Source organism: Nycticebus coucang, chromosome 13 (genome assembly GCF_027406575.1).
Source record: "Nycticebus coucang isolate mNycCou1 chromosome 13, mNycCou1.pri, whole genome shotgun sequence".
NCBI lineage: Eukaryota > Metazoa > Chordata > Mammalia > Primates > Lorisidae > Nycticebus > Nycticebus coucang.
The window spans coordinates 101,347-113,370 of record NC_069792.1 but is presented as its reverse complement, the minus strand read 5'-3'; the positions used below and the strand labels follow the sequence as shown (position 1 = coordinate 113,370).

Below are 12,024 nucleotides of genomic sequence, written 5' to 3'. Positions count from 1 at the left end.
CACTGGACTCTAGCCTGGACAACAGAGCGAGACACCATCTCCAATCAAAAAAAAAAAAAAATGATAACACAAAGACTTGGCATCAAGAAAGAATTTTATAGCACTGATTAGAAATAGTGTACTTGGGTTCTCTCTCTATAATGCTTTTATTTTTCCATCCTGGGAGTGCAATAATCCAAAATTATAGGCAACTGGAATCTATGGCTCTTTGAGCCTTAATCCACTCATCTTTACAAAATATGACATTTATATCTGAATATCTCACACAACCTCACATGATAAGGCCAAACTAAGAACCGTCTCCCTTCACAGCTTTCCATTATATTACCAGGCTGCCAGTACTCTTAAATTTTAGCCTTTCAATGAATATTTATCATTTATTCTGTGTTCTCTTCTATAATAAACAGAAACTATTAACAATTCACCAAATCTTTTTTTGTTTGTTTGTTTTTTTCACCAACAAATCTTAACTCATCCCTTCTCTCCATTCTCAAACATATGGGGTTTGACCATTAAGTTCGTAATCTCATCCTAGAAGAACTGCTATGTACTTCACTGCTGAACATCATCACGGCCACCTTAGAAGCACTCCCCTCAGGAAGCTATAAACAAACGCCAGCACCTAGGTCACACAGCAACAACACGTGGGGTCAGCATTTGATCCCACAGCATATCACAATACAACCACTGAAGTTATGTGGTGACAGAAGGGATCCTGTGGGCACTATGGAGGGAAGAATCACACTCATACCAGACTTGCTCAGGCTGCAGCACCACAGGCCATTTCCAGGACAACACATTCAGCCTCCACTGTGCTGATAGTGCAAAGGAGCATGCTGCACACACGTGCAAACACACACTACTTCCACAGCATCCGCTTCCACATCTGCTAAGCTTAGCACCTGCACTTCTACTCATGCCATCAATATAATACCCTGGAGCCACTCAGACTACTCTTCTGGTTGTCAAGGAAGATACGCAAGCATGTGGGCTGGACAATCGCACCAAAGGGCAGGCAGGCCAGGAGTACATATGTTGACCCTGGGAAATAAGGGTCCCTGCATTCTTGACTTTTATCAGGAAGGGCCTGAAGCAAATTAACCCCACATTAACAGTTGTATTTAACTCACACTAGTTTGGGGCCAGGCCTCCTGAAGTGTATAGAACTGGTGAATAGCCAGGGCACTCCATGGCAGCACGCCTGCCCTCTGTAAAACCTTGGCTCATCGCCCTCGCTGTCAGATGGCAAGTCTCCCCCACCTTCTGTGGCATATAACTCACACAGAGATAAAAAAATAACAATTTTGGTAGCCAGGCGCCATCTTTAGTGCTGGCAGTCTTGGTTTTCTGCTGGTGTTGCTGCTGTGAGGACAATGGATGGCAGTGGTTAAGAAAGCAAGATGTGGCAGCTAGCGGGAGTCAGGGATAGTGTCATTGGTTCAGTAAAGTTTCTGTTCTCTGATTTGGGGATATTCCCTGCCCAAAAAATTCCTGGAAAATTGACTAGTATTAAGTGTGAGTAAAAGGTGTCCACTTTTTTTTTAAGTTTTGATTTTAGTTTTGTCTTGGATACTATTTGGCAAGATTTAGCCTAGAAATTATGTAGTATTTATTATGTAAGAATCAAATTGCTTTGTTACTGGGCTGGTTTCAAAATTTAGAACTCATTTCTATGTTATCAAGATAGATTTTTTTTGTTTATTATTTTATTTTATTTTAAATTCTTAAATGGTAAATGTACCATTGTGAAATGAAATTTCAACTCTGAAAGTTTATCCTTTTACTAAACTGGAGTAAATGATGATTACAAAGTCTTTAGCTGTAGCCATCCATAGTCAAGAATTTGCAGCTAGGCTGTATAAGCAAGCCTTTGCAGGGCCAATATTGAATGGCATGCCAGTGTCACTGGCGTTGATATAAAAAAAGGAAAAAAATTTTCCTTACATAGAAGGTTTCTGTGTTTTGACAATACCAGTTTAGAATGGCTATAAAGCTGCTCTGCCTTCTACAGCTTGCTGCACCACTCTGTAGTTACTTTATAACTGTACATTTCTACCTTTTTTGGTTAAACACTCCCTGACGATGATGGTGATGATGATGATATATATACATCCATATTACACACATTGATATATGTGTAAAGAATTTTCTTTCATCTTTACTTTTTGGGCTGGGAAAAATTTAAAGTAACAACTTCATGATACGTTGGTATAAGAGTAACTTCACTATTTTTATAATGAATCCAAATCTAAGGGCTTTTGTAGTGTATTTCAAAAGGAGAAACTCACTCAGATGTTTTATTACTACATGTTTGTATATATGTGCATGTGTGTTTTTAAGCCAGTTAGTATACATGTATGTGTATATTATATACATAAAACATTTTATATTTTTACATACAAATATGTTTTTATTATACAGATAATAAAGATGGGGGAAGGTTTCTGTTTTTTTCTTAATAGGTGAAGAAATTTTGAAGACCAGAAATTAGATCTTATTGAATTTTGATGTTCTTTTTCTTTCTTTTTTAATTATATTGTTTGGCTATGGAAGATGGATCTTATTTTCTTTTTTTTAATAACCCTTTGAATCTGAGATTCATTTTTTTACTTTTATTTTTTTGTTTTTGAGGAGATAACTAACCCTAGCCATCTCCAGTCTGACAAAGGTTATTTGAATGGACTTAAATCTCCCAGTAGTTGGGAGCTGTTTTAAAAACACATCCTGTGTTTGAATTGTGCTTGAGAGGTTTCCTTGGCAATGTGAGGAAGAAAATTTTTTCTGCCTCATTATTATTAATTCATGGATTGAGTATTGGTTTGACCTACAGGCGTAATAGATTGGTACTCAGTGAAAACACAGATGTTCCTGTTGAGAGCAACCAGGTAATGATTACATTTTAAAGACAGTTTCTGTGATTGAATTGTCATTTGAAAGATAAAACCCATTTCAAGAGGACTTGAAGGCTGGTCCTCGCCTTGAGGAATCAGTGGCTCGTTTCAAGAAGCCACTTCTGATTGAGGAATCTACCCAGCATGTCTAATCAAGAAGAAGACTGCTATTTTTTTTTCTATTGTACATGTACCAAAGGTGACAGCTGCCCATTCCATTACTGTGAAGGTGCACTAGGAAATGAAACTGTTTGTACATTATGGCAAGAAGGGCACTGTTTTCAACAGGTATACCAGTTTTGGCACATGGAAATTGATAAAAAATGCAGTGAAATTCCTTGTTAATGGGAAAATCAGCCAATGGGATGTCAAAAACTAAACTGCGCTTTCCATTACAACGGAGGACATTATATTGATGGCCTTTTCCTATCTCCAAGCAAAACTGTGTTGCCCACTGTGCCTGAGTCACCAGAAGAGGAAGTAAACGCTAGCCAACTCATAGTTCAACAGAACAAACTGTCTGCCCAATCTAATCCCTCCCCTCAGCTACAAAGTGTTATGAAAGTTGAAAGTTCCGAAAACGTTCCTAGCCCCACACATCCACCAGTTGTAATTAATGCTGCGGATGATGATGAAGATGATGATGACCAGTTTCCTGAGGAAGGTGATGAAACCAAACACCTACGCTGCAACCAACTCCTGAAGTTCATAATGGATTACAAGTGGCTTCTGCCTGGAAACCTGGGGTCAATTTAAAGCAAGGTGAATCGTTGGGTTTTGGAATAAAAACTCTTGAGGAAATTAAGTCAAAGAAAATGAAAGAAAAATCTAAGAAGCAGGATGAAGGTTCTTCAGGAGTTTCCAGTCTTTTACTTCACCCTCAGCCCATTCCAGGTTCTGAAAAAGAGAATATCTGGATTGTGGTGAAGACAGTAACTCCATCTAGCAAACAAGGAGAAGAACCATTGGTTAGACTGAGTCTTACTGAGAGACTGGGGAAACAAAAATTTTCAGTTGGTGGTGAGAGTAATCCTCCATTAAAGCGAAGCCTTACGCAGAGGCTAGGGAAGAAAGTTGAATCTCCAGAAACTAACACTGACAAAACACCAAAGAAAGTTCAAGTTTCTAAGTCTCTGAAAGAGCGATTAGGCATGTCAGCTGGTCCAAATAATGAAGAGGCAACTGAGAGAGTCAATAAAGTTGGTGAGATCCATGTGAAGACATTAGAAGACATTCTTATTGAAAGAGCCAGTCAAAAACGTGGAGAATTGCAAACTAAACTCAAGACAGAAGGACCTTCAAAAGCTGATGTTTCTACTTCAGGAGCAAGAAATTCTTCCACTATCCGAATCAAAGCCTTCTCTGAGGGAATGGCTGAAAAAAAACATCGGCAGCAGGAAGCAGAGAAACAAAAATGCAAAGAAGATGCAACATGCATCAAACTAAAGAGTGACAGTGAAATTAAAAAAACAGTTGTTTTGCCACCCATAGTTGCCAGCAAAGGACAATCAGAGGAGCCTGCAGGTAAAACAAAGTCCATGCAGGAGGTGCACATCAAGACTCCGGAGCAAATTAAACTGGAGAAGGCACTGAGGGTGCAGCAGAGCTCTGAGAGCAGCACTAGCTCCCAGCCTCAACTTGAGGCCACCCCAGGAGCAAGGCGGCTGCTCCGATTCACCAAAAGAACAGGAATGAAAGAAGAGAAGAAACTTCAGGAAGGAAGTGAAGTTGCTTCGAAGAGCAATGTTACTAGAACAGAAGCTGAAGAGACTTCAGATGAGACCACTGGGGTTGACATCACTAAAATTCAAGTTAAGAGATGTGAGACTATGAGAGAGAAGCATATGCAGAAACAGCAGAAGAGGGGAGTGATACAGAAGGAAAAATTAGTCTTGACACCCCTTCAGAGGTATTGCTCTTGCAATACCCAAGTGGCAGAAAAACCAGTGCTCACTGCTGTGCCAGGCATCACACGGCACCTGACCAACCGGCTTCCCACAAAGTCATCCCACAAAGTGGAAGTAGAAACTTCAGGGATTGGGGACTCAATATTAAATGTGAAATGTGCAGCACAGACCTTGGAGAAAAGGGGTAAAGCGAAACCCAAAGTGTATGTAAAACCATCTGTGGTTAAAGTTGTTTCATCCCCCAAATTGGCTCCAAAACACAAGGCAGTGGAGGAGCACCATGCTGTCACTGCAGCTGTGAAGCCACTCAGCTCCAGCAGTATCCTACAGGAAAGTCCAGCCAAAAAAGCAGCTGTTGTCCCAGTCCTCTCTGAGGACAAATTAGTCACTATACCTGAGGCAGAAATACCTTCAGATAGTCTTGTGCTGCCTCTAACCCAGCCTTCCTCGGATTCCTCACCCCCAGAAGTATCTGGCTCCTTCTCATCCCAGATGGGCACGAAAACTCGCCGACTCAGCTCTGCCTCACAGGAAAACCCCCACTATCTGTGGAGGATGATTTTGAGAAACTAATATTGGAGATTTCAGGAGGCAAATTAGAAGCTGAGATCGAGTTGGATTCTGGGAAGGATTAAGATGACCTTCTGCTTGAGCTGTCAGAAATGATTAATAGCTGAAGGTGCACTTAAAAAAAAAAAAAAAAAAAAAAAAACTAGCCAAAAAACTAGACTTCGTTTCAACTATTGTAAGATTTACCTCAGATGATCATTTCTTTAGTCTAGAATTTGCCCTAAATCAGAAGTGTACCTCTGAATTATTTGTATGTGTCCTGGATTCCTTAGGGTCAGGTTTTTAAAGTCACTTGATAACATTTTGTCCATTTGATGCCATTATTTAGCATCTTAGAGAAAAATGTTCTGTCATATGCCTCTCCAAAAGAGACTGAGAAGAAGATCTAAGTGAAAGGGTACAAGAGAACTTGGTGACTCCTTGAGGTGTTTGTCAGTTTTGGCTTTGTTCCCCTTTGTTGTATTCTTTCTTTTATGTATTGTCTTAATGTATTTAATGTTAGTTGAGTTTGAAATGGATGAAGACAGCTGCTTCTATTAAGGACTAAATTTCATGCTACCACTCAACAAAAATCCGCACTTAGTGTGTTAAACTCTATAAACTTTTTAAAGGTAATTGGAGAGTCAACTAAGCTTTAAAGAGTGCTGGGCAGCTCAGGAAGCCTGTAAGGTGGACATAACTCTTTGGACCTGATTTTGATGCTTCTACTGCTCTGTTAGCCTCTGAAGAGCAATATCTAATTTATTATTACTGTAATTTTTTAAGGCTTTAAAGTGCCTCAGGGATCCCCTGAACTAATTTTCTATTTCTGGGGACTCCCTGGATTTATTATAAGAGATGGCAAGGCGGTTTTGAGGAATTATTTTTTAGTATGAAAATTGTCCCTTCTCTTCAGTACTTGCCTCCTTTTAGTATTGAATTATCACAGGGACAGAAATCGGTTAATGTTTTATCTCTAACTCTTCCAGCAAACTCCTTGCCCAATATTTATTTGGTGCCCTTTAACTCCTTGAGGGACAAAAAGAAACTCATTCAAACTGCCAATATTTATCTTTGGACCATAGAAGTACAGTGAATTGTACTGTGGTAGGGTTATTGAGATGCTGTGGGGGTGTACTGTATACCTGCCAGTCTTCGTCATTAGTGAATTGAATTTTCTTTTCTTGCTGTTAGTCTCCTTCATATCACCTCAAGGTTTAGACTTGTGGAGGAACAAGCATGATGGGGATAATAGTCTTAAAGGAGACATTGTTCATAGTCAGGAGGAGGAGGAAAGAAAGATTCTTTTTTTTTTTTTTTTACAAACCAAGGAACAGGGATCTACTTTAACAACCCTAAAGTTCAGGCATCTCTGGCAGCAAATACTTTCACCATTACAGGCCAGGCTGAGACTCAGTATTATAGACCAGCTCAGTGCAGACAGCCTGCCTGGTTTGAGGAAGGTGGGCTGAGGCTCAGCCTGAACAGTCTGGATGGGAAAGCACCACCTGCTGCTGGCAAGGATGATGGTGATGAAGTTCCAGATCTTGTGGAGAATTGTGATGAGGTTTCCAAGAATGAGGCAAATTGAATTGAGTCAATTTCTGAAGATGAAACTTGAGGAAATTACTGGGAGCAGCTATTTTATTTTATGACTGCTTTTTAAAATTGCTTTTGTTTATGGATCTAATAAAATCTAGATCACCAATATTTTTAAGCCCAAGCCCCTTGGACAATGCAGTTCTTTTCAGTTTTTGCTTATACATAATTCATTCTTCGCAGCTAATTAAGCTAAAGAAGACTTGGAATAAAGTTTGAAGGAAAGGTTAATAAAAGTTCTTTGCCTAGTGAAAACAAAAAACAAAAAAACACTAGGCAGGCTGGACCCCAACCCCAGAGTTTGAATTAGAGGTCAGTAAAGGTCAGAGATTTGCATTGCTGATAGGTTCCCAGGTGCTGCTGCTACTTCCAATGGTTGGAAGATCTCTTTTTGAAAACCACAGCTCTACCTGGTGTTCACTTGTGATCATTTGGTTTGGGTTCTTGCCTGCCTAACCCAGCTTCATCCTAGCCCAAGCTGGTGACAGCTCCTGGGATGGTGGACTGCCAAACTCACCACCTCTCCTGGGAGCCACAGTGTGTCACAGATCCACAAACCAACAGCAATGTGAGCTCATCTTGACTCCTGCTAACTAATGGTCAGAAGGAAGGAAGGCTTAACTGAATTCTTAATAAAAATTAATAATTTATTGCCATGACAAAATTCACAGAGTGCCTTACCATTTGTAAAGTACTGTCTTCCTCCTATTGCCCCACTTGAACATCATCACGAACTCTAATGGTAGATCTTACCATCCCTGTTTTGCAGATGATAAAACTGAGGCCAGAAGTTATGGACCCACCTACGATCACAGGACTGACACTTCTGCTATCTTCTTTTTATATAAATGTGGTCATGTAATACATTTTTCAATTGAGCATTTCTTAGACTTTTATCATCACTTATTTTTAATATTAGAAAGTACACCAGCATGTAAGAAAGGTATGAAATATGTGTGAATGCTCACCACATACATCAGAGCCTCCTCCTGCTGTGAATGCAAATGAGACCAAAGCTATGTTTGTGGACTGCCAATTTCAAGAACAAGGCTGCAGACACCACAAGATACCTTAAAGCATCAGACAGAAACTGACAAGTGGACAAGTTTTTTGCCCCATAGAAGTTTTCGCTTTGGGTTGTTTAGGTTTTCTTTCGTTTGAAATAGTTTGCTGCCATGTAGAAATTGGGGGATCTTGTGCAGATTTGAAGGACAAGCTCTCTTAAAACGAGTTAGGATCTGGCAGTGCTGGAATCACATTGTTACAAGACCTTAGTGTGCTGGAGCTTTCCAGCAGTCCCTTTACTCAGCGTGGCCACTCCAGTCTGGCAGGGCTCTCTGGGAACATGGGTTTGCACCACCTGCCTGGGTCCACAGGTATTCAAAGGCCTCCTGCCCTGGATCTTGTTCTAGTAGAGTTAAAATGGATCAATGACAAACAATTTGAGCAAAATTAATTTTTGCAAGCTCAAGGAATTATAACTGAAGAGTGATGAAGTGTAGCTAGCTGCTTAGGGATTACTGAGAAATAACAGACAAATCACTAATCACACAGTAGTGAGACTGAGAGCTTCATTTTTGTTGCCTGTCTTCTGGGTAAGCCAGTCCTTCCATTTCTATACTAGAGAGTGATAAATTGCTACAGCCTCTTTCAACATATATGCATACATACATACATACAACATAGCACGATTGCTGTTACAGCACATTGCTACTAAGGATCTGCTTCTTAGAGAAGGGAGAGGCTAATGGCACTTTCCAAAATGAAAACTACCATTTATGATATATTCTTGAGACACAAAAAATACAAACAGAAAAAACACTGACTATACTTTCTTCAGAGACAGGATAATCTCTATCCTACAGAGCACAATGTTGAGTGATCAAAATCTCACTTAAGTTTATCTGCTGGGGTCAAGTTGATTTTCTGAAAATATAAGAAAAAGAATTCAAACAAATACTCCCTCTACCCATGTCACTGCAGAAAAGGTGAGTCATAAAATCACTATCCTATATTCATCAGCTCTCAATTTTTTTTTTTTTGCCACTTTGAGGATAGCCAAAAAAAAAAACTGTTTCTTAGGTTCCTTTACAAACTTGACATACACCAATGGAACCCAGGACTCCTAAAACAAACAGAGGCTATGGTGCTTTCCAAAAAAGAGACGTGTCAAAGTATGAGACTAAGACTTTTGCTCCAACAGTGATAACAGGTGATGTAAATTCTTCATCACTTGTGCCAAAGTGAACAATACAAAACAGACCATACCAAAGTTTGTAAAAGAAAAAGGTCTGAGATCTCTGGGCTCAATCCTATTACCATATGTCTCTGAAATTCCCGTCATGTTAGCCTTGACATGAAAGCTTTAAAAAATATTAACTCCAATTGCCTCCAGCTGAACACTACCAGAAAAATTTCTGTGATTGTAAGTTACTTGAATAATGGAAAGAAAACTCCATAAGATTTGTGTGTGTAATGCATATATATGTGTATCCCAACTTCCAAAAGGCAAATACCTGAGGGTACAACAAAAGCCCATAAAAAGGTAAAGAAATGCATTCTATGAAAATAAATAAAATCCTTAAAATTCTCCCACTGAATGATTTTGGACTGAAAAATTCTAATTAGACAATCCAGCCAATGAAACACCATGTTTAGAGGGAACTATAGGGAGAAACAACTTGGCTTTATTTCAACATTTCCTCTTCGTAAGACTTTGTGGGAAAAACGTAAGGAGATTTTTGCCTCAAACCTTAATTTAAAATTAATATCTGGTGTTAGAACCTGCCTCCTGTCATCTCAGATAATGGGCCAACCATTACCAACTCAAGTAATGAGTCAGTGTACATTGTAAATCTATCACTTCTAACAAAGTATTTGAGAAAAAAATAAGATAATCTCTCAATATTTATTCCTTTAAGAATTTAAAAGATAAACTGGTCTGCCAAATAGTCCATTTTCTTGTTAACAGATTTGTAAATAAGGATGCTAATTTTTTTTTTTTTTTATTGCAGTTTTTGGCTAGGGCCAGGTTTGAACCCGCCACCTCCAGTATATGGGGCTGGTGCCCTACGCCTTAAGCCACAGGCACCGCCCAAGGATGCTAACTTTTACCAGAATGGAGAATAAAGACTGCCAAAATGAGCATAAATCACATATATTTTAGCGACTAAACACTCACAAAGTGCTGCTGAAATCACTGATACACATGTTACTTAATACTCTCTAAAATTACTTAGTGACCTTCATGAGGCTTTAAAACACTATGTATTCAGTACTTACGAGATCTCCTTTCCTTTTTTCCTCCTTCCTTCCTCCCCATTTCCTTCCCTAATTCTTTTATAGAACTCTAACTTCTAGACTTCAATTTTTTTTCTTATAAGTGAAAAACAAAGTAACATATTTATGGAAATGAGTATGAGGTTCATTGTGTGTTCCCTTCTTAGAAATTCAGTTCAATTAAAACAAAATAGAGAGGATAATAAATGCTATCTTGCTCCATTATACCACAGAAAGAATATAACCCGTGTCCAAAAGTAAAACTATGGAAGCAATAACAAGACAAATAAAGAAATATGACTTGAGCAAATGCCCTCCTCCTCTTGGCCATCTACACACTCCAGCCCCACCCCCCACATCTTTAGGCAGCTATCCTAGAGCCTGGCGGGGTATCTCACATAACCACAAGACACACAGTGAGCATAGCAGAGTGTTCATAGTTCTCCCACACAGACTAGATAAGCTTAGCAAGTTCTGACAGGCAGGTAGAGAGTGGGTGTCAGGACATGAGAACCTGGTGGAATGATTTTCCCTCCCTCGAATCCAAAATACCAAAGTGTGCCAAGGCTCAGAAGTTTGGATGCCATAAGATAAATAAAAGCTAGCATATAAATTTTAACTGTTATGAGTCTAGCTGATTAATAAATTCATATTCTTTCTATTCCTTAATTTCCTACTTTAAGACAATGTTTTAGACAAGGACTGAACTTAAACCGACTAGTAGAACAGGAAGGGATTCTTCTTCTCTTAATGGTCTAATTCAAAGACCTTGGTTGTCCTCATTCTGCCCCTTACCAGCACAGCAATGCTAGGCAATTTATTTGAGACACAGCCAAGCCACCCCATATGCAAAATAAACCCCATTTCAACAGGGTCACCATGGAAACTGAAAGAGAAAATAGGTGTGAAATAGATTCTAAGAACATAGTAGGTAGATTCCCACAAAAGAGCAGCTGTCATTACTGTGTTAAGTTTTAAAAACTGAACTTCGGTATCCAAAATTTTCTAGGCCTTTATGTTCATACTGGTCTTACTTTAGATAACAGATGCAAACTACCACACCACCCCTGCTACCACCCACTACAAATGTGCTGTTTGTACAATAATATTTTCCACTAGAATTTCTTCTGGAAATGTAAGTTATACAAATCATAGCCACATATTCCACCCATGGGATACTTCAGCTTGCTTAATAAGGAGTCCACCTGAAATTGAATTATCATATAAAATCCTGGTAATAAGTTTTTCAAATGACCAAGCTATATGATCATTATACACTCATTTCTTTAACTATTTTTCCTAATTAAGTGCAGAATCATTCCCCATTAAATTTTTTTCATGGTTGAAAGTTTTGATTATACCAAGAGACATATTGTGTTAAGTATTCACAACTCTGATATGAAAGCTCCAATACTGATGAGCACTCTGAGGGAGTTTTCACTGAATGAGAAATTACGCTCCTTCGACTATATCCCACCATCCTCCCATCACCCTCATGGCTGGAGTAAAATTGCCTGATGAAAGTAGAAAATTGTAAGAGAATAAATACAAATAAAAAAGTTTAATATCATCAATTCTGTTCTCATGATGACTACATGATTAAAGAGTTATGTGCATCTAGTTAATGCTTTTACCATAATAGGCATTACTCATTAGCTCATGAGTAAATGGGTCTTTGCCACCACTTTTTAAAAAAAAATCCCTGCCTGTGCACATGTCTGCCTTGTGTCTATTGCACTCATTTATTCATGATGATCCTGGTCCTCAAGGAACATGCAGTCTATTTGAGGAGACAGCCA

General features: G+C 38.9%; 2 protein-coding genes and 1 long non-coding RNA gene across 3 annotated transcripts in view; 2 read left to right on the top strand and 1 right to left on the bottom strand.

Annotated features, from left to right (window-relative positions):
* LOC128563185 (DNA repair-scaffolding protein-like) overlaps nucleotides 1-12,024 on the bottom strand; it is a 398,757-nt gene that overhangs the window by 301,378 nt on the left and 85,355 nt on the right.
* Nucleotides 1,962-2,083, top strand: LOC128563188 (uncharacterized). Its single transcript, XR_008373758.1, has one exon. It is a non-coding gene; the product is annotated as an uncharacterized LOC128563188 (long non-coding RNA).
* On the top strand, nucleotides 2,684-5,475 carry LOC128563184 (zinc finger CCCH domain-containing protein 11A-like). Its single transcript, XM_053558361.1, is given in 3 exon segments — nucleotides 2,684-3,564; nucleotides 3,567-5,321; nucleotides 5,324-5,475. Coding segments are annotated over 3 exon segments (2,436 nt in total). The 5' UTR covers nucleotides 2,684-3,035.